The 25417-nt window shown below is 45.4% G+C and overlaps 10 protein-coding genes across 10 annotated transcripts; 4 read left to right on the forward strand and 6 right to left on the reverse strand.

The window, feature by feature from the left end:
• Positions 1–24: 24 nt before the first annotated feature.
• On the reverse strand, positions 25–3645 carry L199_005044 (uncharacterized protein; the record flags this gene model as incomplete). The annotated part of the gene is made up of 5 exons (XM_064890759.1): positions 25–143; positions 200–658; positions 712–870; positions 1050–1123; positions 1175–3645. The coding sequence occupies 5 exons, from the start codon at positions 3643–3645 to the stop codon at positions 25–27; spliced, it is 3282 nt and encodes a 1093-aa protein (XP_064746831.1).
• A 1938-nt stretch (positions 3646–5583) lies between these two features.
• L199_005045 (uncharacterized protein) lies at positions 5584–6651 on the forward strand (the record flags this gene model as incomplete). Its single annotated transcript, XM_064890760.1, has 4 exons — positions 5584–5825; positions 6168–6401; positions 6470–6565; positions 6627–6651. 4 exons carry the CDS (start codon positions 5584–5586, stop codon positions 6649–6651), a joined length of 597 nt encoding a protein of 198 aa, XP_064746832.1.
• Positions 6652–6929: 278 nt separating this feature from the next.
• On the forward strand, positions 6930–8084 carry L199_005046 (uncharacterized protein; the record flags this gene model as incomplete). Its single annotated transcript, XM_064890761.1, has 5 exons — positions 6930–7017; positions 7163–7529; positions 7586–7726; positions 7775–7854; positions 7903–8084. The coding sequence occupies 5 exons, from the start codon at positions 6930–6932 to the stop codon at positions 8082–8084; spliced, it is 858 nt and encodes a 285-aa protein (XP_064746833.1).
• A 90-nt stretch (positions 8085–8174) lies between these two features.
• On the reverse strand, positions 8175–10772 carry L199_005047 (uncharacterized protein; the record flags this gene model as incomplete). The annotated part of the gene is made up of 11 exons (XM_064890762.1): positions 8175–8261; positions 8319–8630; positions 8690–8815; positions 8867–8899; positions 8981–9106; positions 9171–9252; positions 9455–9480; positions 9532–9607; positions 9654–9688; positions 9754–10551; positions 10731–10772. 11 exons carry the CDS (start codon positions 10770–10772, stop codon positions 8175–8177), a joined length of 1743 nt encoding a protein of 580 aa, XP_064746834.1.
• Positions 10773–11142: 370 nt separating this feature from the next.
• On the reverse strand, positions 11143–12731 carry L199_005048 (uncharacterized protein; the record flags this gene model as incomplete). The annotated part of the gene is made up of 9 exons (XM_064890763.1): positions 11143–11223; positions 11290–11345; positions 11401–11601; positions 11656–11723; positions 11778–11865; positions 11924–12049; positions 12111–12149; positions 12207–12366; positions 12429–12731. The coding sequence occupies 9 exons, from the start codon at positions 12729–12731 to the stop codon at positions 11143–11145; spliced, it is 1122 nt and encodes a 373-aa protein (XP_064746835.1).
• A 302-nt stretch (positions 12732–13033) lies between these two features.
• L199_005049 (uncharacterized protein) lies at positions 13034–13999 on the reverse strand (the record flags this gene model as incomplete). The annotated part of the gene is made up of 4 exons (XM_064890764.1): positions 13034–13265; positions 13329–13535; positions 13595–13679; positions 13936–13999. The coding sequence occupies 4 exons, from the start codon at positions 13997–13999 to the stop codon at positions 13034–13036; spliced, it is 588 nt and encodes a 195-aa protein (XP_064746836.1).
• A 1081-nt stretch (positions 14000–15080) lies between these two features.
• L199_005050 (uncharacterized protein) lies at positions 15081–16723 on the forward strand (the record flags this gene model as incomplete). The annotated part of the gene is made up of 12 exons (XM_064890765.1): positions 15081–15161; positions 15213–15223; positions 15279–15391; positions 15448–15568; positions 15635–15659; positions 15715–15820; positions 15882–15912; positions 16002–16154; positions 16210–16237; positions 16292–16443; positions 16500–16555; positions 16620–16723. The coding sequence occupies 12 exons, from the start codon at positions 15081–15083 to the stop codon at positions 16721–16723; spliced, it is 981 nt and encodes a 326-aa protein (XP_064746837.1).
• A 765-nt stretch (positions 16724–17488) lies between these two features.
• L199_005051 (uncharacterized protein) lies at positions 17489–19150 on the forward strand (the record flags this gene model as incomplete). Its single annotated transcript, XM_064890766.1, has 1 exon — positions 17489–19150. The coding sequence occupies one exon, from the start codon at positions 17489–17491 to the stop codon at positions 19148–19150; it is 1662 nt and encodes a 553-aa protein (XP_064746838.1).
• A 148-nt stretch (positions 19151–19298) lies between these two features.
• On the reverse strand, positions 19299–21449 carry L199_005052 (uncharacterized protein; the record flags this gene model as incomplete). Its single annotated transcript, XM_064890767.1, has 11 exons — positions 19299–19373; positions 19440–19483; positions 19562–19760; positions 19838–19865; positions 19926–20063; positions 20134–20164; positions 20232–20343; positions 20401–20425; positions 20475–20604; positions 20678–20831; positions 20886–21449. The coding sequence occupies 11 exons, from the start codon at positions 21447–21449 to the stop codon at positions 19299–19301; spliced, it is 1500 nt and encodes a 499-aa protein (XP_064746839.1).
• A 736-nt stretch (positions 21450–22185) lies between these two features.
• On the reverse strand, positions 22186–24119 carry L199_005053 (uncharacterized protein; the record flags this gene model as incomplete). Its single annotated transcript, XM_064890768.1, has 9 exons — positions 22186–22242; positions 22313–22555; positions 22643–22670; positions 22733–22870; positions 22927–22957; positions 23026–23156; positions 23230–23483; positions 23558–23892; positions 23978–24119. The coding sequence occupies 9 exons, from the start codon at positions 24117–24119 to the stop codon at positions 22186–22188; spliced, it is 1359 nt and encodes a 452-aa protein (XP_064746840.1).
• Between the last annotated feature and the right edge of the window lie 1298 nt (positions 24120–25417).

Raw genomic sequence — 25417 nt, forward strand, 5'->3', positions numbered from 1 at the left:
TCGCGACTACCATTTCATCAATATCTAAACCCACATCATAAGTTCGTGTCTAGTATAGTCCTGTCCAGTTGCCAGATCCGCAGCAGAACCGAGGTTGGGGTAGAAGGGGACCATGGCGTCAGATGCACCGAGAATAAGGGTATCTAATTGGCAAAGTTAGCACAGAGCTGTCTGAAATGGAGAAAAAATTGCTACTCACTGTACATACGCCAGTACACCTCTCTTACTCTCCTTGCAGGGTGGAAAAGACCTTGAAGAACATATGAGAGGATAGGTCCAGCTCCTACACCCAATCTCATTGCTTCAATCGCATCCATCACACCTCCTATGACGTGAGGACTCGTCTCGAAGATATTTGGCCAGACAAGATTAAGCAAGTGGGTAAGAGCTTCTTCGTAACCGAGACCAGCGACACCGATAGCCAGATGCTTGACAATGGCACATGCAGTTTGTCGATGTACATGGTCTCGATCCGTCAAAGCATCTTCCAATAATCCAACGACAGAATGTATATAGTCTTTAGACATTTCACCGACATATTCGAAAACGAAAGCGAGAGCTTTGAGACAACCGTTTCGGACGTTAAGTTCGGGGGTTCTGTATTCATTGAGGATGGCAGGGATACATGTGAAAGGTCCACAAGTTTCCGAAACAATAGCTACAAGGCAGGTCAGCACGTATATTTATCAGGTGGAAGCCAACATCACTTACCAATAGCAACAGTACTACAGACACGTGACTGACGCTCTTGCACCTTCAAATTAGTCAAGAGAACACTCAACACATCTTGAGGACCGATAGCTTTGGCGATATAACCGAAAGAGTTGACAGCGGCTCGTCGGATAGCTTTTTTGTGAGCTTTGAGCAGATCTAACAGCTCGAAACAAATTCGCATCCATTCCTTGGCAGGTACGAATTCCGCTCCTCGATCCGCAATACGTCCAATAAGATTGATTGTGGCTTCTTGTACCTTCTCGTGTCGATTTCGAAGAATGGGTGTCATACGGGGAACTAACAGTCAGCAATGCTCAACATGGGTTATCACTCACGTAAATCCTTGACCGGTGGGTTCATTTGGGTCATACCGACAACGTTTGCGATGGCTCCCTCGGCGGCGATAAGACTATGAGATGTCAGCATACAAGCTTTTTTTTTCGCAAAGTGGATGACTCACCTTCCTAGAGCATCCGGATATTCTTCACCCAACTGTTCGAATATCACTACACCTAATTTACTCAACAATCCATCTTCGCCTGAACTCTTGATAATGGGTGCAAGTCGAGAAGTGAGATCGGCAGCAAGCATACGAACTTTCGCCGACTTGTTGGTCAATCGCCAGAGAATCATGGATACGATCTGAGGCAAGTATGGCTTGACTCGATCACCAAGTGCGTTGACGACAGTAGCGAAACCATCCAACATGATGGTATCTTCCAGTGTCTGTTCCTGGAAAGCGAAAATGATACCGTCGATGAGAAGTACTTCTAGTCGTTCATCTACATCCGCTGCACCGATACTTGCAATAACCTTCGTGATGGTCTCCATGACCATTTTTCGATATGGTTCGGACTCGTCTTTCAAGTCATTACATATCCTTCCGACGATCTCTGATACACCAGCCTTCTGCGCGAGCTCTACGGTAGTTTCGACCAGTTGCTTGTAGTTTCGTTTATCAAGAGCCATACGTCTGACCCAGAAAGCCTTGAAGAATTCCGGTAATACCTCTTCCTTGATGTAAGTTGGAGTAACACCTTCGGTAGAAGCACACTGCTTGATGACTTGCAATACGATACGTCTCATCTCTTCGTCGGATGTTTGGAATTCTCGGATTAGGATCGGCATACATTCTCTAACATAGTATCCAGCATACTCGGGATCCATCAAGGGAATGATATAACCGATAGCTTTGAGGAACGCCGCCAAAGTCTTTCCTCGATGTTGTCGGATACCCAACCATAAAGGTTTGAGCACGTTGTCGAAAGATTCGATACCATATGGAGCAGCTGATTCGGCAAGAGCGGCGAGGGACAGAGCGGTCATCGTTCTGACCTTTTGTTGTTCATCTTGAAGACCATCGGCAACGGTATCGACAAGATTTCGAAGATGAGGTAATACAGCACAACCCATCATGATGGCGATTTGCTGAATAATTCGAATACCGGTATGTCTAGCTTGCCAAGACTTTTTCGACCGACAGACAGCTCGAAGAAAAGGAAGAAGAGCGGGAATACCGAGAGCGGAAGCAACAACGGAGAAAGCTCGAGCAGTGGTGTTTCGTACGTACTCGTCGACGTGATCGATATCAGGTCGCATTGTGGAGATCATATGAGCGAGACCGGCAGCTTTAGCAAGATTGGAAATGATTTCTCGACCTTCCACTCGCGCATAATAGTCTTCATCGATAAGTAGAGGTTCAATAACGACCAGAATCTTGTGAACATAGGGTCGGACCAAATCATCTAGCTTGTACAGTACTCGATCAATGACCTTGACCAAGAGATGTCTTTCTTGATCTTCGAGTGTACGTTCCATGAGCAAAGGAAGAATCTTGTCGAACAATGGACCAGCACCGAATTCTCTTGCTCTATCGGTGATCTGACGAAGAGCTGTCTTTCTAACGGGTGGTGTACCATTCTTGATTTTGAGGAGTAATCGCATGATTTTCCTCTCCTTAAGTTCTTCCAATGTATAAGAGTTATCATCATCTTCACCACCACCTTCTCCCAGAACCTTTGCGAAGTATTGAGTATCCTCAGGTTTCAAGAATTGCAAGGTTCCGATACCTTCAATCTCCGTTTGTTCTTGCGAACCTTGCATACCACCAGCTGCAGAACGAGCTCTGGCAGCATCGGAATCATCTTGCATCATGAACCCATGTTCCGCTGTGGCTGGGACCATCTTTCTGACCGAGGGAGCAGGTCGATAATCATCTGGTACCGGTACGATCTCATAACCTTCTTCTCCACCTGGAAGCAACCCATCTAACTCTTCATCCGTCATACGTCTATATCGCTTATCTTCCACCATCATCATACCGCCGACAGAGGGAGTGGAAGTGATAGCGGAGGTGGTAGCAGATGCTGCGGGTGTTTGATCCCATCTAGATTTCTTGACCTCTGGTGCAGCTTCCGAAGGTGTTTGATCCCATCGGGATTTACGTTTTGGTGCTGCAGCTGGTTCCGCTCCGGGTTCCTCCTTGACCTCTTCCACATCCCATCTTCTCTTCTTCTTTGGTGGTGTAGTATCCCTTGGAGGTGTGTCACCACCTGCTATTGCTCTGGGGGGCGTCTCATCTCCAGCCAAAGCTCTAGGTGGTGTCTTATCATCTAAAACCATCTTCTCGTCTTCATTCTTATCCTTCTCCAATTGCTCCTTATGACGTCTAACCCTTTCCTCTTCCCTCTGCAAATTTATCCTCCTCATCCTATCCTCGTAGCTCTCATCTTCACCTTCGCCCTGTCCGTCAGCCCTGTTGAATCGTCGAAGATGATAATCACTTTGTCGAGCGGCGACTTGCTTTGACCTTGCGTTGTCCTCGAAGACGTCTGGTGTGTCATCTTGATCGGCGAGCTCTGCGTGCTCGTCAAGGATTTCTTGAGGAGCTGTATACGACTGGAGAGCGGGCCTGTATGACTCGTCAGACATGATGAGTGATGGTGGGGAGTATAGGTAAAGACGGGTATTGTCGAAGTGATTTGAGGGACGATGAGTTGAGTTGAAGGTGCAGGGTAGAGTCGCGAAGGGATGACAGGGTGAGATGATTGGTCATCACGTGGCATCTCTACACTGAGTGGCAACGATGCACTTCTTGAGATTGACTGATTGTGTAGTCCTAGCTCGTATCCGTGCATACTTGGGATGCATCGTGCGTGTGCAGGTCAATCTACATGCATGGCCATAGAGATTCTTAGTCTACCTCCCCCTCTTGATACACATCATAGTGACTGCCCACTAAAATGGTTATATGTCTTGATGAATGTCGATCCTTTCCTTCCGCCGCTACACAACCCGTAACAACGTCCCTGTCCGGTTATGGATACATGGCGATCGCAGCAGAATGAACTTGCTCGGTGGGATGAAAAGGATTAGTTTGCCAGATAGACTGATAGTAACGTCCTTTACATCTTGGTGATGGGTGATTACTGTTATTCACCGTGGACATTTAACAATTGTGAGCTCTATTCATGCCTTTGACCAGATCTTACTACACAGTGTATTATCTCGATCTGGTCTGCTATTGACCATCTGGCTTTAATCTGAGGGTACATCAGTAAAGGAATTTCTTGATCATAGCAACGGAGAATCTGTTATAAATCGTAGCAAATCAAGCAGCATACCCTACCAAATATCACCATTCGACCAGATGATCTACTAACCCAGCGGTTAGGCTTACAATGTATATCACTGTATAGTGGGTATATTGACCGTCATTCTCTGTGTAGCATGGCAACTATCGATACACCAGGCTGGTGATCTCTACCTGGACGAGACTTCTTCCGATTAAACTGTAACAGCTAAGATCCCACTTGTAGTGAACACACTTACGAATACTGGATGTGACAAAATTGTACATACAGAGGAGGAGGTTCACACAATACTGTCTGAGCATAAGCACCTGTTTGATGACGGTCTCGCATCTAAGATCGACATCTCAAATTGCAATTCACTTGCACACGAGAACTTGGCCACCTGTACTTTGTCCAATGAACGATAATTGTTCTGAGCCATTATGGTAACCGGGCTACATAGGACAACCACAGGTTGATAGCTGTTCCAAGATTGAATGAATCCCACAAAACCGAAACCGTACAATCAAGCTGCTGGGGTCCATCTCAGAATTTCGTTCTTATTCAAACCTCTTGTCTCAAGGTATAGAGTAAACATCAAGTACTACTTCTTTTAGCAACCACAAGGACAGCTCATCGTCCATTACAGCCATCTACAACTTGCACCATACATTCTGTAAGGTATATCCAGTCAGATGGCCATCTCAACGCCCTATTTGCTGACATGGCAATGTAACGTGGGCGATTGACAGCATCAACACAAATCTGCAGGGTGGTGAAGTCAGACGGTCACAGTGATCATAGCACAGGACAGGGACGAGTGGATGCTGAGTGCTCTCATAGCCTTGTATGCATGCAGAATCAATGTCATATGCTTGTCTAAGCTATCTGCAGAGCTATGTACGTCCATACATCTGGTTGAATACATGCATGCAACTAGGGTTGTTTCAATTAAATAGCTGATAAATTATGCATGCATACATTGGAAGATGGATCGGCGCTCAAATCGGATTTAAGCTATCGCCGATATGCGGCTCACCTGCATGAGGTGATCTGGTCGGGGAAGGGAAGAGTGCCACACTTGACTGGATTGTCCCTATGCTGTAAGCGTGAGTGAGTGTCAGTTGTCCATTGTTGGTGTTGCTGCCAGTTTGTACAGTGTAACCTTTTGGTCAAATATATCGATTGTCTCTTCTCCTTCTCCAGCCTTCAAGCATCCTCGTGAGTCATCTCAGTCTTCCTCAACGTACAAGATCCCCCCGCTCACTTCCTCATCACCTAATCACCAACAGCAAAAATGTCCGCAGCCAACAAAATCTTGCGAACAGCCAACGCTCCCCAAACTCCTCCTTCGGAGATTGAGCAACAAATCGCTCAAGCTTTCGTCGACCTCGAGCAAAACGTCCCAGAGCTCAAGTCCGAATTGAGACAACTCGCTTTCTCCGAGGCTAGAGAGGTTGATGTCAAAGGTGGAAAGAAGGCCGTCGTAATATTCGTCCCTGTCCCCATGGCTAAGGCTTTCCACAAAGTCCAACAAAGGTAAGTCAGAAACTTTTGAAGCAAGAACCAGACCGAAATGGATGGGAAAGGGATATGAGATCAAGATAGCTCTCAGTCCAGTTAAAAGACATTCGGGGTAGACGGAGGGACTTTTCAGGCCCACCTCCCCTGGTGTTTTTTGGCGGATGAGAGCTAGGAGGGAGTAGGAGTAGAAGGTCTGGGTTGGATTTCGGAAGGATCATATGGGCAAATGCTGATCAAAAGTTCTATCATATCCCCTTCATTTTCATCGCCCTTTTCATATTCCCCAATCATTTTGACCCTCACTATCTCCCGTTGTCGTCATTGTCCGTCATTTCATCTCTTATCATCGACCCACAGACTTACCCGAGAGCTCGAAAAGAAACTCTCCGACAAATACATCGTCTTCCTTTCTCAACGACGAGTCCTCCCCAAACCTGCCCGAAACTCCTCCGCCGCCAAGAAACAAAAGAGACCTAGATCTCGAACCCTCACCGCCGTCCACGAGAAGATCCTCGAAGAACTCGTATGGCCCAGTGAGATCGTTGGTAAGAGAACCAGAGTTGCCCAAGATGGTGGTAAATTAATCCGAGTGTGAGTGTTGATACATTGTTGAACTTGTCTTCTGCGTTTCGTGCTGATCATATTTCCGCCTCTTCCAGCTTCCTCGACTCAAAAGACCAAAACAACCTCGAATACAAACTCGACACCTTCTCCTCAGTCTACCGAACTCTTGCTGGTAAAGATGTCCACTTCGAGTCAGTTTTCCATCATTCCTGCTCTCTCATCAAACTATCGCTGATATTTATACTTTTATAGGTTCCCTGTACAAGCTGCCGAGTAGATACCCTGACGACCGTTGGCATTTGGAGGTCATGCATATTATATAACGCTTGTCGTGTGTAGCAAAGGAAGGATCATTATCCTTTGACACTGTCGTGTTTGGTACTGGACATCCTCCTTTGATGACTTGCTACTGACGCGTTTGACTTTGGGGATGAAGGTCATTGCACTAACCCCAGCCTGAGAGATTATACATATGGGTTGGTCCTATGCTCTTATAACAGCAATCTTTCACAAACCTCTCACGTTCTTGATACTCAAGCCAGAACTAGAATCAAAATGGCTGACAAGAAAAAAGATAGTAAAAAGAAGTTCACCTTCGGGCCTTTCGAGCAAGCTCTATTAGTACTCGTCGTACTGGGGTTTGGTACGTGTACTGATGCAGTGATCAAGCTAACAACTTCTAGCTTCTCATCCTTCGATACCGTACTCCCCATTCAGCATCAACGTCGACGGTTCCGTCAATAGTCTTCCTTTCCTCTCGCCACCTTTTATGATGCTTGTGATGATAGCTTATATAGGATATCACATTCTCACTCGTCAAGAGGCTGCTCAAGATAGAGCAAAGGCACTTGCGAAAGCCAAATCTTCTTCTTCATCATCTTCATCGTCCAGATCAAGTTCTTCATCTTCCTCTCAGAAACCTCTTTCATCATCCGATATCAGGGCAGGTGGTATGCCATCTTCTTCGTCATCTTCCAAGAGAGTAGGTAATCCTGCACCAAAGCAGATATCGGGTTCTTCAAGTAAAGATGATCCGTCGAGTCTTGGATTTAGGAAGAATTACTTTTTGACGATGCAAGGTCCAGGAAGACCCGCACTGGTACCTTTCCAAGATGGTCTCAGACCTAAGAAAGGTGATCCGGCCGGAACACTCTGGTGGGATAATGTACCTGATGGTAAGTCTAATAACAAGAGTATGCACCGCTGACTAGTACAGATGCTGCTGATCTTATGGCACCTCCACTGGACAAGGACAAGCTGAAGGCGACGATGAAGAACCCCTGGGCAACGGAGATGATAGAGAAGGATATCCAGTTGCTGAAAATTGCAAAGGCTCAAAAAGAGGAAGAGGAGTGAGCTTGACAGTAGATTGATTGATCCGCGCTGACAAAGTCTGACAGACGATATTCGAAAGTGGCCAATCTACTGCAGACTATCCTCGGTTTCTTGCTCTGTGCCGTCGATATGCGTTTGGGGATTTGTAAGTAGTCTTCTCCCTTGTTTTCATACAGCTAACAAGAGTTCATAGTGGCCATCGTATTCTTCCTATGGCGTCATTTCACTAAACTTCACGACGAATCCATGTCCGACGAAAAAGACGCGTTGGAGAAAGAGAAGAAAGAAATTTCGGAGAAGTTACGAGAGGCCAAAAAGGCAGGAATGTCATCACAGGAATATGCAGGTTTACAAATGGCTTTGGAGAGATTATGATAAGCAGGATACAATTTAGGTGATATATTGAGATACGTAATCAATGCATGAGTACAGTATGCGTCATAGTATGGAATGTGTTGTTACCTCCTATAACGCTCTGCGGTCATCACCTGTGTTCCAAGAGGTTACTCTGGTGGCGGTTGTATATACCGGCATGGGAGGGAACATTTGACGCTGACAAAGAGTTATCAGTAGACTGACTTCTTCAATATGCGAAAGAGAAAAGCATACTGGTGGTGGCGCAGGTCCAGGTCCAAAAGCAGTTGAAAAAGTAGGCAAGTTAGATCGAGGCATGGCAACTGGCATGGAAGGTTTCTCATCCAACAATCCACTATTGGGTCTTTCGTGGACTTCTTCGAGATAAAGGAAATCCGCTAAACCTTTACCGAAAGTCAATCGACGGATGATGGCAAGTATTACGGTGATTGTTGTGAGTCCAACTGCAAGGGATCCCATACAGGTGAAGAAGTGAAGAATGCCCAGGTAGTGAAGACAATCCGGAAAATCTGGTTTGCGAATGATACTGCCCATCCACCGATGATGCTGATAAAGCGAGAGAAATCAGTTAACCTGCCTTGTCAAACCGAAAGTCTGTCACTTACAGTACTGATAAACCCACAAATATATTGAATCGTTTTCTCTGTTCGTGACGGATTGAAGTCCATCCCTATCCTGTCAGCTGGATCCCAACCGGAGCAACTCACAAAGTACAGCCATGGGAGTAAAGCCTGAATTGATATCAGCATTGCTTCTGTTATTGAATACAGGAGATGACAAACAACGATCAACAAGCTATATATGGCTTTGAAAGCCTTACAGTTGCTCATAAAGTAGCTAGCCGGACCTCGAGAAATCTTGTTTATCAGCTCTGCTCAGCAGGATGTAATACTTACCTGATCCAAAAACAATGCAAACAAAGTGACCAATACAAAGGCATCAAGCTGCAGCAAGATACTTAAAGCGAGAAGTAACTTGTATATCTTGTTGATCTTTGAAGAACCTCCTATTCGTTGGAAAGTCTAGTGAAGAGATCCAATATCCATCAGCTCAAGAAATTCCAGTAATTGGGCATACTGCACTTACTTGCCAACCGAAATATTCTCTGATCTTCCAGCAAAGTACACCGCTCGCAATCAAAGTCACAACTGTTGATCCTAGAACAGTACTTTGGAACCCAATTCTTTTGTCCCAGTATGATGGCAAGACGTTTATACCATCACAATGGGTCAAAGTGGTTGATTCGAAATTGCTCCAAAACTTGAAGGACAATCGAAGACCGTTGGCCGTCCAGACGCTCGAGATTAGCAATGAGAGAAGTAAGGCAAGTCTAAATGCACGTAAGCCATATTCTCACGCTCTGGACTCACAGATGAGGTATCGATTCATTCAGCAGCTGTTGTGATCATTCAGTAATATCCTATGTTGGTATAATAAGAGGACTCACTCCTACAATAGCGAGACCAAGGATCCAGATGAAGAAAGCAGCAAGAACAGTCTCTTCTCGAACGAGATTATCCAGGCTGTTTGGATGTCAGCTAAAATTGACAGGTATAGTATCAAACTCACGAGTTGATGGCCCAGCCATAGTGGAGAGCACATTGCTGATACAGAACGTTACCATCAGCATAGCACGAGTTCTCTTTTGGTCATGAGAGTGACAACTCACTTGGGTCACAACGACGCGAGGTTCATTTGAGCCTGACAGGTGGGCGATGTTAACTCCTACCACCGTACCAGAATCTTGTGCAGCAGATAATTGGATGTCTCGCTTCCAAGCTCTGATATATTCATTCTTCGAGACTTTCAAGACTTTCGGCCTCTCGTCTTCCTCTTCATCTTCCTCGTCTTCGGAAGATGTCGAGTCAGAACTGACATCCGACTCGTCATCGCCCTCTTCTTGCCCATCTTCTTCTTCCTCCTCCGCCTCGATGAGAGCCTTACTAGAAGTGGTAGGATTGGCAGAAAACAAGGTGGATGCCATTGTGGCGACTGACGACGAGCCAGTAGCTGTATCGGTCGAAGAGATAGACACCGTGATAGAGGATGATCTGCTTGCTGTACTGGGCATAACCGTAGCAGTCATTAAAGTTGAACTCTCCATAAGACCACCTTGTTCATCCAACATGACCTCTGTGGTGATAGCTTCTCCAGCGATCACCGTTAGAGTCGGTACAACTAACACTCTAGTAGTTATCGTTTGACCTTGAGTAGTCATTGTCATCGTTGATGTATCCGTAGTCTGCTTGAATTGCTGAACGAACGTCGGTTCAATCTCATCCTCATGTCTATGTAAACCTTTTCCAACAGCTTTACATTTCTTACCATCATCATTACACATAACACCATCTTCTTTCTTCTTCGAGATCGTTTCGTTACTTGTAAGGACCAGGGCTGGTGCGGTCTTCCAATCTCCGAATCTACCATTATCCGGATTGTAGAAGACGACTGAAGACAGATTGGCAGTCTGGATGATATGTCGAAGGAAATTGGATGCTTCGGCATTACTCTCGACTGAGAGGATGGAAAGGATGAATAGAATGGCCGAAGTGGTGATGTGGAGAAGAAGGAAAATAAGGAGATTACGATGTCTGAACCGTTCTCGCTATACTCAATCAGCATCGCTCACGTAAGGTTCGGACTTACGACCAGCGACCAGGCTGAATATAGTCGACCAGCGAGCTGCATTGTGGTAATAGACAATAAAGAAAGATGGAATGCCGACCAGCGGAGAACTTATGAAAGAGGGTCTAACAGCGGCCTATGCCAAGAAGGTTGAGGAAGAGAAGAAAGAAGAAACAGATATCAGTGTTCAGTTGGTACGACATGTAAGTATGCTTGACATCAGCCAGTCAATCTCGCCATGCTGCATAGCTTTCAGTCGCCTTAGAGACATCCTTGTATGGACAGGCCAGTACCTTGACGACAATTGGTCGTGTGAGAGGGATAAGCCGTAGCTTCACACCCCTTGGATACCAGCCTTAGCTTTATGGGTCCGTGCTACTCCGCTGGGAGTGACGACAAAGGTGCTCATAAAGGCTATGCATGTAGTCGTTCATCATAAGACATCCTTGAGACTGGTAGTAGCGGACCCTCGTTCTAAAGCTTGGGGTTGGTTCGGTCCTGGTTTCCATCCGATCTGATTATGGCATCAAAAATACTTAGCATTTGTAGCCATGCTTGGTATCACGCTAGAGCGACTTACGAGGAAGATTATCTGGAATGTAGCTGGGACAGAACCATCTTCGTTACCATAGAGCTCTGCATCGATCATTAGCGTCTCATATTCGCTAGGGCGTATCGACTTTCCACTGACCCTTGTAAATAGCATCAGCGGCTAGTAGAACATCCCTTGATACGTGTGCACGTCTGCCGAGGATAGCATTACTTTCTCCCATATCCCGTAAATCTGACATCAATTCCCATATAGATGGATAGTTGATCGTCATATCTTCCACGTCGATTGTTGTGAGCGTAAAGCCAGCTCGATTGAGAAGTGAAGGAGCATCGGTGGGATCTATGAGGGAGCTTATTAACGTGCATAGTAGGATTTGAGAAACATTACACTTACTGATCATTGGTGACACACGATTTGCTATACCTCCTCTACGCTCCTGCTCCGCCAATTGTAAGGACGTTCTATACGAAACTGCTTAGCATTCATGCCCAGTTAGCATATCAATGACAACGAACCGTAGCTCAAACAAGGTATCTCCTCCCAATACAGCTCCAACGAAGACTCCATCTGGTTTGAGCAGATGTCGTATTTGGGTAAGAGCGCCTATGTCTTTTGATCAGCACCGAACACACACATACAATGAGATATTGCATTTACTTACCGACAATATCTCCAACCCAGTGCAGTCCGCCTCCGCTGACCACTGCTTCAACCTGTTCCCTCAGCTTCTCGATCTCTGGATGTTCTAACAGCTTCGAGGCAGATGCTTGTATACGGGTTGGCGGCGCTAAAATCAGTACAGCTAATCAGCTTGGTAGTAAAGGATACAAAGATCGATCAGAGCTCACATGCGAAAAGCGAATCATCATCTCGATGTAGGGCTTCCCCTATTTGATCACATGTCAGTCATGGCTCAAGCTCCCTGATGGGACTCCTCTACTGACTACTGGATTCGACGATCCACCACTTCCTACGTTCCGTCTGTGTATCCTGTTGATCCGATGACGATGGCACCTCATCCACTATAACTTCTTGCAGTATCTGCGTTAGCTGTCCAGAGTGACTAGCGAGCTCGAGTATCGAAGATGGAGGTATTCGTAGATCCTACATCATGATCAGAATTGGCTCTTGCTTTCACTATGATCGATTGATACCAGTAAACTCACCTCGATCCTCTCAGCTAGTCGTTCTGCAATCTCCTCCCGTATATAATCCACGACTTTCACTGGATCCTCATCTATCTCAGCAGAATTAATCTGCGAAGAGTTACCTGCCTCTCTAAGCCTCGCGATAGCTCGATCCTTCTGACTATCTTTAGATGGCTCATCGAAAACTTCGTAAGGTGTGGTAGGTGGAGGTGTATGGGGAGAAAGAGTTGCATATGATCGAGGAATGAAAGCAAGGGGAGGAATACTCGTTATAGACCTTGCTGTTGGTCTGACAGCTCTCAGTATAGACGTGCGTAACATGTTTGATAGGATTATGAACAGTGATAACAACATTATAGTTGAAGGAAATTTGCAATCTAAAACGATTGACGATCGTGAACCTCCTCCACTCTGCGCATACACGTAATGGATTTATCTCTATCTCATCCCCGACTCCTGATTGGTGCTACTTTCGCATCAGATCGGTCCATGCAAGCTGAACAAACAACTCGAGAAGTGCTGTCATGAAATGAGTGAACGACGACCATACTGCTGCAACGGAAACATGGTATACGCTAAATGCCAAATGCATCCATTCAAAGTAAAAGTACAGAAGTGACCATCTACTCCTTGACCACTTCTTCTCGCTCGACTTCGGTGATACCTTGTCTCTTCTCGGCGAGTCGTTGAGCTCTTCTCTCCCGCATGGCCTTGTTCTTGACTCGTCGGGCTTCTTGTTGTTCGGCAAGGTGTTTGGTTCGGATGACTTCAGCTTTGGCTTTGTGGATGTGTTCCATCAAGACTCGCTTGTTCTTGAATCGGTTACCTTTGGCTTCGAGGTAAAGAGTGTGGTAACTGTTCACATTGATCAGATGATATCCACAAACGACCACTATAGTGCAATCATCAACAACTTACAGGTGCTTGTCGATCTTTCCACCTTCTCTGTACTTCTTCAAAAGTCTTCTCAAAACTCTCATTCTTCTAAGCCATTGAACCTTGGTGGGCATACGGGCTTCAGCGGTACCCTTTCTCTTACCGAAACCGGTGTGTCGACCAGCTCGCTTGGCGGCAGCGTGTTCCCTAGTTCGGGCTCGGGAGTGGATAACGGTGGGTTTGATGATGCTATAAGGGTCAATTCATCAACACTGTTCCTTTCAAGTAAAACATGCACATCCACTCACATGTGACCATCTTTGAGGAGCTTTCGAACACCAGATCGAGAGTTGGCTTGTCCAATCTCAGCGGCCTCTTGGGGATCGAGCCAGACTACCATAATGAACGACTTAGTCAGTATAACCCTTCTTACTGATTCCCAAATCCCTCTGATCATATCATCCTCCATCACGTCCCTCACTCATCCATTGATCCATACGCATGCTCCACCAGCTACTACTGCTTGAGGAATGTTATCCTTCTTGATATTCCTATCCATCAGAACTTCTAACATCCCCATGACTCCTCGATCTTCGCTATCTCCACCAATATCGCTCCGATCGACTTCATTCAAAAACCGTATACTCACTCTTTCTCTTACCGACACCAGCGACGGAGGCGGCAAGTCGTTTTTGTTGCTTGAGATTGACCATGTTGACTGGTGTGAGATGATCTTGATGTCTGCGGAGAAGAAAAGGCTAGATAGCATGATGTGAACAAGATGTATGAGGGTCGAAACGGGTACTGAGGTGTGGTGGGGGGGAGGCGTGAGAGGCAAACCATTTCGATTGGAACAAGAGTACCACGTGGAAAAGCACACAAAAGACAGCTGGGGTCGGTGATATTGCTTGTGGCGGACATGATCGCTTCCACAGTGAGGGTGGCGGGTGACACCCCATCGGTGTTAGGGACAGATTTATCCCCGATGCCTGCGGTTGCTTGCAATTCGTTATCCATGGTCTGTAAAGGGACAAACAAACAAACATACAAACATACAAACAAACAAAGAAACGCGCTCACTGAAAGAATGATTGTTTGTGTAAGTCGTCTGGTTTTCGCTGGTCCGACAATTGTGAAGACATTATCAGTCATCTTTGTCCCATACGACTGTAGGGAACAGCATGACTCGTATCCTCAGCCGCTTGCAACTTCTTGCCAAAACCTAAAAAACCAACGATTGGCTCCGTCCTTTCATCGGTTACCTTTCACTCAAAAAAAAAAAAAGGATATCGTATACTAGAGATGTATCAGGTCGCTCTGAGACTTGGCTTTTGTTGTGATGTATACAGCATTGGAGCGGCATATATAGGTAAGAAATCCTAATGAACTCCATCCGCCGCCCCGAATCAACCCCATCCACCACCCTCCTTCCCCGCACACATCCTAAGACTCCCAATTTTCCACATCGCTCCGACATCTCGCCACAATCACAACTCACCTCAAATAACCTCACAGCAACTCCCAGATCCCAGATCATACCACATCACCAAAAAGCTACACACTTTTTCCTCGCCTCACAACATGTACATCCGTTCCATCCAAGTTTTACTTCTCTCTTTCCTGTTACCTGTATTGCATACTAACGCTCAGGCGGTCAAAGTGACTCGTCATCATACTGACTCGAGTCATCTTATCAAGCGTATTCTGAATGATGCACATCCGATCAAGCGTGAAATCATACCTCCAAACGGCAGAGAACATACTGACTACAAAAGATCAGACTCCTCTATTGGGATGAACGTTGCTTCCAGCGGAGGTATAGCCTACACTATAGATGTTCTCGTTGGCGAAGGCAGAGTACCAGTAGCTGTCTTAGTGAGTCTCATCATCCCACAGATGTACATGACTGACATTGTTGTGACGTAGGTTGATACTGGGTAAGTGACTCGTGAGGAGAAACATCCTTCTTGGCTGATAAGCTCTGTCTACTAGGAGCGCCGATCTTTGGGTCTCAGCCAACCCATGTGGCAACTGTACCAAAGCCAATATGGTTGATACAAAAGTTCAAACTTCCGACGGCTGCACCCTTGAAAGCAAAAAATATGGTAAATAAACTTCCATGGACGGAGCCGAATATGACCGCTAACACCTTGTGATTTAGGAAGTGGAGCAGTATACGGCTGTCTAGTGAAAACTGATGTCGCCTTCGGACAATACTCATTATCCGACTATCCTTTACTCGCGGCTAGAGACGTTGTAGGATTTGATGGTTCGTACATGAGGTAGGTCCAGGCTAAATTATCTCATATCCGGTATCGTCAATTTATTGATCTGCATATATTCGACAGTGGTATTTTAGGTCTCGCCATGAGAGTGAGTCCCATGTGCGAGAGGACACTGGGATCAGAAGTGTACTGAATTTTTGTAGCAAAACTCGATCGACAACCAGGCGACTCCCATCGATTTGATGCTATCAGCAGGGATGATCATCAGTCCTGAAGTAGGTTTTTATCTGACCCGAGAAGGTGACGGTAGTAAGTTTCCGCTCCATGTCCTCATCAGATCAAGCACTAAGCATCGACTTCGCTATTTCAGGTGAAATCGTATTTGGCCATGCTCATTCTAGGTGATTATCCCGTTCTTCATACCTGTTTTTTTTTTTTTCTCCGCACCTTAGAGTTTCCGTAAGCTGATGGCTGAGCATGATATTTGCAGTCCTCATGCCGATCAGAACAAGAAAGTGGCACTCCCCAAGAAAGGTCAAGATGGTCTGTACCGTGTCAACCTGGATGCATTCATCTCTCAGAATCAACCCATCTCCTCTGAAGCTACGAATATGCAAAACATTGAGGTGATCATTGATACAGGGTAAGTCATATGGGTTCTTGCCGCGATTGCAAATGTGGCTGATGTACGACTGTAGTACTACTAACGTTTTGGTATCTGAATCAGTGAGTCTAACAAATGAATCAACAACGAGATCCGATGACTAATTATAATCATAGATGATGGATCCTATCTACTCTGCGCTCGGAGGGTCTGAAAAGGGATCAGATGGTCTACGATCCGTACCTTGCAAAGGTCCAGATAATCCTGACGAAGCCCTTGCACTCCAGTTTGGCGGAATATCATTCGATGTAAAATGGGAAGATCTCATGTAGGTTCATCTGACACACTATTAATTATGATTTCAATCACTTATGATTTTCATAGAGCTATGCCTACATCCTCAAATCCAGATTACTGTTATCTGAGGATCCAGGAAACCCGTATGTCTCAAGAAGTATAACAATCATCGTTACAGATCATAGTGAGCTAATGTTCCTGATATAGCTGCTGAGGATTTCATCCTTATCGGCTCGGCTTTCCTCCACAATGTCTACCATACGATCAATGCCGCCACAGGAGAAGTGACATTTTACGGCTTGAAGAAGTAGCGATGCTTTCTGATGGCTTGGTCCCAAAGCAATACGTCAGATAAAAGGAGAGTGGCAACGTATTTGGCAGGTAGATGATGCAGCATGCAACATGTACTGATCTGTACTATCTCAGATATACTGTAAGTACGTTTATCGGTGAGGGCATCCTTATCAAGCTTATCAACATACATCATCTCATGCAATTGCTGTTACATCATCCCACCAGTGCCTCCTTTGAAGTGCTTATCCTGTCGTATCGTCCGCCGTCCGAGACGAGTGAGCAGGATGCCTCATGCTTATCTCACTCCTTTGTACTCCTTATCGTGCAATATGGTGTGCGGAGTCTGAGTGTCTGATTTGCAACTTGAAAGGCCCAGACTTTCGTCTGTCAAACACGTTTGCTATCTATTGCATGATATCTGTTAAAGTGATTCACTCTGCTTTTATCTCCTATCTGCTCAATGTGACTAGCCTTGCTTTCATTCTTTTCAGCCTCTAAGATTGTTCGTCTGTATACAACACAACAACCTTGTAGCAAGTCCTTCATTCAGCCCTCAGCCGCTCTCGTATACAGTGCTCTGCGGTGATTTCCCTTTATAGACGAGAAGATTGATCGGTAGCCTTCTGCTCACACATTTCGCCCAATCTTTGTTCAAAGAACTTCTTTCCGTTGGTCTGACCCCACTTTTCTATAGAGAACAAGTTGCTCATTGTATACCAGTATTTTCCCATCCCTATCCTAGCTCCAAGGTTCTGACGGTTCACAAAAACATCCACTTAGATATGCCAGTCGACGTTGAAGCTTATATGGCAGGAGCGATTCCCGCTCTTTCTCGCGGTGGATCATGGCTGCCTGTTCAAGGACCAGCTAGTGGGACCTCCTTGCCACCTCTTCAACCTCAATCAGCCTGTGGATCATCCCCTATCTCCTCCTATCCACAAACTCCACCTACAGCACTTACAGGTATGAGTGGCTCTCCCGTTATTGGCGGTCCAATTCAATTTCCTAAATCCCCCTGGAACCGACCTCCAGCTAGCCCTGCAACGGTCCATTCAGCAAGATCAGGAACCCTGAGTCAGCTTGACCTAGTTGGTTCAGCGAGTACTCATGGTCTTAAGCGGGAATCCGTCCTTGGTCCAGTCAAACATAACGGATGGCTGAAGACTGGATCAGAAGCTTCGGAATCAGTAGGTGGATCGATTTATCAAGAGTCCATCGGACCAAGCGCATCTGTAAGAGCTATCACTCCAAGTCATTTGCCACCAGGTCATCTTCGGGGATCACCTAGGGCCGGAGATCATTGGGAACGTCAAGCAGGATCTCCCAAGCCCTCCTCCCGAGAACCTAATTATATCCACAAAAATCAGTTACATCCCTCGACTGAGGTATCTGTTCCTATCACATCATCATATCGAAAAATAAGTGGACACGATATCCTTCAGCCTTCTCCTTATCGAAGAGTGACTGAACTCTTGCCACCTTCACCAAGCGAGCATTATTGGTCTTCCCGTCCTTCTTTGGCAAGAAGACATACCCATGATCCACTACATGCTCCTAAACCGAGGAAACATCAGGAAGAAGACCTCTATCGATCGGCACAGCTGAACAACCGACTCGCACGACTCAGTCTGGAAGGAAGGGATTGTCATACTCCCGATCCTCATTCTGCACCCAACTCTCCAGCCGTTCCCAGAGAGGCATCTCATTCATCAAGGAGTAGACGACACTCAACTTCGGATACTTCTAGCTCTTCCTCACTTCCGAGTGAATCTGCTCACCACAAGTCACACAAGCATGCTGAGCGCCCCAGACACCTTTCAACCCCACATGGTATTCCATTGGTCCCATCACCATCGAGTGCTTCCCCTCACCGAAGACCCTCCGCAGGTTCAACTCTAGATTTCACCTCAAACATCTCACGACACATTCCCTCGTCACCTCAATCATTCCCTCAATCCGGGTCCAACTTGGGAGGGTCATACAGAAGTCCCCCTACCCCCAGATGCCGAGCTTCCAGTGTGACAGGTTTATCCGCCAGAAAGCCTGTTGGATATATCTCACCGATGGATAACGAAGAGTATGATCCCTATGAAGCCCATCCGGCTGCTCCTGTCCCAGATCGTACAGACCGTCATGTGAATTCTGCTGGACTGACCGTATCCGAAACATTGCAGTCACCCCAGACACCTCTATGTCCCGCTAAGAAGGAATATGTTCCCCCCGGATTCGCAAAACCCACAAGAGAGGTACCGTGGAATAGGGATGGTCCAGCTATGAAAACCCACGGTATAGCATGGCTGAGGGAGGGCGATCCGCATGCTCTGCCTACAGCGCCCAAAGGTCCTAGGTGGGATGTCGCGAGACCACCCAGAATTGATCAGACTCAGAATGGAAGTTGGTGGGAAAGTAGTGGCGGCAGAGTCAATTCATACAATGTTGGATAGGTTGTAAAGTACAGAACAGTATAACAAGGTAGATTCTTTGGGAGATGTTATCTCGATTTTATGGATACAACATCACAAGAATTCCGGTAGGTTATATGGTTTGTATTGATTAGTATATATATATATATATACAATGGTTCTGAACGGTCTATTGAGAAGTGGTGGCGTTTTTCAAGCCAAACAACTCAACTTCTCCTGTTTCCACATTGACCGAATGGTACACCTGATATCCCTCGTATCAGTTATACTGTTTTACATTGTCACTCTTCTTGGGGAAAGAGAATCTTACATTATGCAAAAAAGAATCACCAAACAACCAGATGTTGCTCACATCTATCAGATAATGAGATTATTCGGGTCAAGATAAGCGTTAACGTCAGTCGATACTGACCTCGGCTACAGAACACTCACCGCCTGAATAGCTTGTGATCAATGCGCCACATGTCCCATCATCATTCTGATAGACCAAATCTTGGTATGGGATCTCAAATCCTTGACCACCGAAAGTGACCCACGCGCCCGTATTTGAGCTTGGGGCTTGACATGGTGGAGATTCGGTAGAATTTGTAGAGTTCAGGCCGTAAGCTGCTTTGTATACTTGTTCCAGGACCTGTGTGGGAAATCAAGAATTATTTCAGATCGTCACTCTCGAGTTCCTTTGGGATTAGAAGGAATCATGGTACTCACATTCTGTGGCACAGCAATACCAGAAGATCTGTAAAAATAGATCAGCCTCAAAGGATTGACAGTAATCGCGATCAAGGAATACGCTTACCCAGTATCTAGATAGCAATCAGTACCCTGATAGATGGTTTCGGATCCCACTACGAACGAATCCATCCTGACGATGTAATTTTCATTCTGTCCTCCTTGTCTTGAAAGATAAACTACTTTGGAGTCATCTGCATATTCACTACCACAACATCAACTTAGTGTTCGGACTTTCACATGTAGAATGATACAGGACGAAAGATTGGTCTTACCTTGTGGCAGGATCTCCAAAAGTGATTTCACCTTTTCGTCCACCATTCGATCAGCATTATACCTTGCTTGTGCAAATAGGCTTAATAATCACACTCACTTTCTTGATTGTCGCTTGCTCGTGGTAGGTAGAAGCCTACGATTGGCTGCTGGATCGATCCTTGTTTATATAGCGCTGAGACGACTGTAGGAATATCATTTTGGTTTAATCCCTGTCCAATTTCACTCAGCATGTCTTTCCTACCAAACAGTGGTATGAGGGTACTCACAGCACTTGCAAGACCAATCAAACCACTGTTTTCTATCATAAGCTGTAATCTATTCAGATGCACCGAAGACATACCTGTAGTAGCCACCAAGTTGTTCCGTACCTCCTCCAGCTTCGATCACAGCCAGAACTGGATAACTTTGGAGGGTGTCCTCTCCGAGAGTAACTGAAGTATTTACATGACATCCTTTAACCCATCCCATCGCTGTACACGATACAAGTTTTGATCACTGAGCCAAAATTCCTTTGACAATTGGCAGAGAATACTGTAAACTTACCATACGTTATAATGATTAGATTATCACCCTGACAATCTGACGGAAGAGCAGTACTGATAGTAGTCATACCATTCAGTTTACATTCCCGGCATGAATCGTGAGCTGCCCAAAATTGACTGGATCCAGTATCGATATTCAACCATCGAACATAAGACTATCAGACACCAGACCCCCGGATTGACGAGAAGATCAGGACTAAGACACTTACGTGAACTGGAAGTACCACACCATCCACTGTGACGTCGATAGTGTAGATGGTACCCATCTGAGAAGGATCTTCCACTTCTAACGTCGTGATTGGATTATTGGCACTGGCCGTTCGGCTAGGACTGGTTGAGGATGAAAAATTGTCCGATGAAATAGACTCAGTGTCATTCACTGTGGTAGCTGAACTCTTAATAGCGTAGGCAGTGGCAGTAGCAGTGGTAGAAGAGCCTGACCAAGAACTCGTCCATGCGGATGTAGTCGACCATGAACTATGATACTGCGAAGCCACATCAGAGCTTGACGAGGGTTGGTTAACCTGTGATTCGTAGTATTCTGATGTACTCGTTGGAAAGGCATATGGATTATTGGAATTGCTAGATTGCTGATTTGAGAATGTAGGTTCCACTTGTTTTTTCTCCAAGTGATGAGACGCGGTGTGAGGAGTCATCTTCAGATTTATTGCTCTTTCTTCCAGCCCGGCGAGATCTCGAGCTCCTTTCCTTCTGGGAATATTCAAGGCTCCCACTATAGGGGGATTCGATGAAGAAGATTCGTGTTTGGTCATCTTGAGATGAACAGCTGCTTCTGCCGGTAAGATGATCGAGATTAAAGCTATTATCGACGTCATATATGACAGATGCGTGATGCCAGTGAGAGATACCATCTTGTGATTATACTTGTGATCTAATGAAATGTCTATATAAGAAATGAGAGCAGGGTAGAATGAGCTATACACGACGGAATTCCTGGCAAAGTAAGACAATGATACTGTGTTACAGGCGAGAATGTCAGGATTACGGGATTAGTAAAGATGCCGTCTTTCTTCCTTAGCTGTTGATAGTAACTTAAAAAAATACCATGAAGTTTAGATTAGAGGTACAAAGCGGGCGATCCCAATTCCGTAAGATAGTGATAATCCATACTTTGGGTTACTCAAAAATAGATTAATCATTTCATTTCCTTTCATCCTACCCCAAAGTCGAGTTTCAAGCTTACCCCTTTCATTTCAGGAGAAACATTAATTCTTGTTAGCATAGGGGAACAGAATGAAAGGATAACCTATTCTAATTTGGATTGAAAAGCCACGATTTATTGACAGTGTACAGTATAGTCTATGCACGAATTGGATTTACTCAATATCCATCCTTTACTGTATAAGCGACCATAGGTAAGAAGGTTAATTTGTGAATATCGGAACTCATACATGACCGAAAGAACGAGATTAGCAAATATCCAATTATAATTAAATACATATCTGCTTTTCAAGATGAACCAGAACATACAAATCACATAGTCTGTTCTTAAAGCAATTTATAGAGTGTGACTTCCTTTGTCCCCACATCGAAAGAGGTATATACCTATAAAGCCATCACCGATTAGTCCCTCCTCATGATATTTCATGTTGAATGATTTGTATGGATCACTCACAGTATGTAAGAAGGCATCTCCAATGACCCATGTATCCATACCTTTCAAACTCCCAATCTTAGCCCAGCAATAACCATCTTGGGAGCCCACATCCGCACCTATAAGATATTTGTACTCTAGATCGAATGCTTTGCCACCAAAATCGAATGTCAAAGTGGGAGGATTCTCCGGTGCGCAAGGTAGTAGGTAGCCTTGATCAGAGGTCTTTGGTGAAGGGAGATGAGCGTATATTGCTAGCGCGTCCTGGAAAATTTATTTTCATAATGAGCAAAGTCTCTCTACTGTAGTAGTAGTGAAAAGAGCCAGGATAGCATGAGCTGGAATACTCACTTCTTCAGGAATATATATGTATGAACTCCTATAGATAGTCAGAATCATCTTTATCAGTTTTTCCTTCTCAGTCTTACATTGACCACTCACCCCGTATCTATGATGACCGTCTTTGAGCCAGAAACAGTTTCGTTTGCCACAGTCAGAGAATCTAGAATGACCTCGTACAGGTTCATCTCGTTAGGGACAGACTGTAGTGTGACTTTGTGGTTGGGATCTGCGTGTTCACTGTGAAATGGAATTTGATCAGCAAGATCATTTTGTCTTTTTGCTTGATAACTCGCCTGGTCGTCACGTCTCCAAATGTAATTTCACCTAATGGTAAGTTACCAAATATATTGTCAGCGACCTATCCATAGAACCGATTGGTCGAATACACTCACTATCTACATTCTCATCCTCTGACAGATAGAAACCCACCGTTTTCGCTTTGATCAATCCTAGATCGTACATCGCCTTGACCAATGTAGGATTTCCATCACCGTTCGTTTCGCCAGCGAGACCAAGAATACCGCTAGAAGAACATCCGCAAAGTCAAATCAAGGCTGACACTTGATCCTCACTGTTTGATTGCGTTGATAACTCACCTCAAGACAGACCCAGAAGATGCTAAAGCTGCATCTATCGCCGTCACACCCATAAGTTCCACATCTGGTACTTTATATGGACCGATGGACACTGCCCCATGGGCGTAACATCCTTCCGCAGAACCAATACCATAAGTGATATTTTGGGATTCACATCCATCAGGTACAATCAACGGCGATATGGTCATAGCTGCCTCTTTGCATGTCTGGCATGATGAGGTAGGTACCCAAAATGCTGAAGAACCAGTGTCGACCTGTCACCGTCAACGTATATACTCAGCTTTCACCATTTCATTCCATATCAAGGAAGGTGAGAAAACCAACGTACAATCACAGGGACAGATATACCACCGACATTTACGTCAATCGTATAAGCCAGACCACCTGTATTGTCCAAATTCAGATCCGGTTCCTGACCCAGTGCTGGGCCTTCTGCTTTTGCTGTATCCGTAGGAGTAGGCACAGTGGCTGAAACTGTCCTAGTCCTCGTTCTGGTGACTTGGGAAATGATCACATTGGCAGCTTCCTCCGGATCGTCCGTAGCTTTAACAGCAGCCACGCTAGTTGGCGTGGATCTGATGAGTGGGGAAGCCAAACTTGTTATAACCCCCTTAAGGTCACTATCAAAATCTTGACGCCGCTTGTGATTCCTCCTCCCGTGAGCTATAGAATGACCATGCATGGGAATATGGATAGCTCTTTCGGCCATGCGTCGACGTTCCAATGCACGCTGTTGCATTTGACGGACAGGGCCGGAAGCGGATGAGGTGACGTGTTTGGAGAGTTTGAGGGTGGTTGCTGCGTCGACTACGGGAGTGGCGAGGAGAACTAGAACGGATAGGAGAGGAAGGAGGAGGATGGAGGATGGAGTGTCGAGTAGATGGGGTCATTGCGGTATTCACAACGCTGATATCGAGTGGAGCATACAAGAGGAGAGAACAGGATTGACAGGTCAGAATATAAAATGAGTAGACCCAGGGATTCTGCAGGTGTGGTTCAAGGGAGATTATATGGGACAAAGGTTGATTGAGATTGTTGAATGGTCAAATGAAAAGAGTGACAACGGTCGGCTGTGGATAGGTTGAAGTTGTAGAACGAGTCCAAGAAGGCTTGATCAAAAACGAAGATGATGGATGTTTAGATTTCCTGGAGTTCCCTCAAGTAAGTTGTATGAATAAAATCAGGAAAGAGGACGTGGAATGTATGATCGTGGAATGAACGACAGACAAGAAGGTAATGAGTGAATGATAGATTGATGATCCAAAGTACGTGTTAGTGAATATTAATCAGTAGATATCGGATGACACTTCATTGTCATTTATGATTTCGTGAGAAAGATTGCATTTTCATCTTCTAAGCATTGCCTTTCAGTATAATCCCCCAGTCCAGTCCCTTTCAATCTATCCAACCTCAGCCCAATCTCATTATAATATGGATGTTTGACTCAGCCTATCGGTTTGTAATAACAACATCACACTCACTTTCACTTAACATTCTGATTGGACCCCTGAAAGGTCCATTGAGCACTGCGCTTCCTTTCCATATCTCGTCTGAAACGGACCTCCCGGAAGCTTGACCCTAGGCTATAACAAAGGAAACCTCTGACTGTATATGATGACCAACCTTTAAGTAGTCGTAGTGGTTGACATATGCATTGATGAGTTTGACACATTCAAGTGAATGAGATAGGCGCAGTGCAGAGCAAACGAAGCATCCGCTAATTGTTGGCCGTGATTCCGTTGAAACTGGCCATTTGGATACATCTCGCTTTCTCCGCGGCACGGCTTTTGCTGAGATGGGATTCATTCTGGTAGTAGCTCCATGTTCTCGGGTCTATTATCTTCGGGTCTGATCTTAGCATTTCGCTTTAATCACAAGTAGTTTGACTTTGGGTGAGTTGCAATGATGATGCGATGATGCGATGATGATGAATAACGATGGATGCTGTATGAGAGTCCGAATTATTATATGGTTGCTCTTGATGGTGTGCTACTCCGAATCTCGTCTCCCTCCTACGAATTTCTCTTGGTCCAAGCGATTACCCATATGCGGGGCTCACTGTCTGCAGCTGTGGGGATGCTCCTTGATTCGGAAGGTGACGAGTGATGGGTGTCTGTTGCGTGCTTTTCAGTGACCGTGGATTGGCTGAGGTGGGTTTTGAATTCGGAATGATGCCACGTGATTTGGC

The sequence above is a fragment of the Kwoniella botswanensis genome, chromosome 1 (assembly GCF_036426115.1).
Source record: "Kwoniella botswanensis chromosome 1, complete sequence".
NCBI classification, from domain to species: Eukaryota; Fungi; Basidiomycota; class Tremellomycetes; order Tremellales; family Cryptococcaceae; genus Kwoniella; species Kwoniella botswanensis.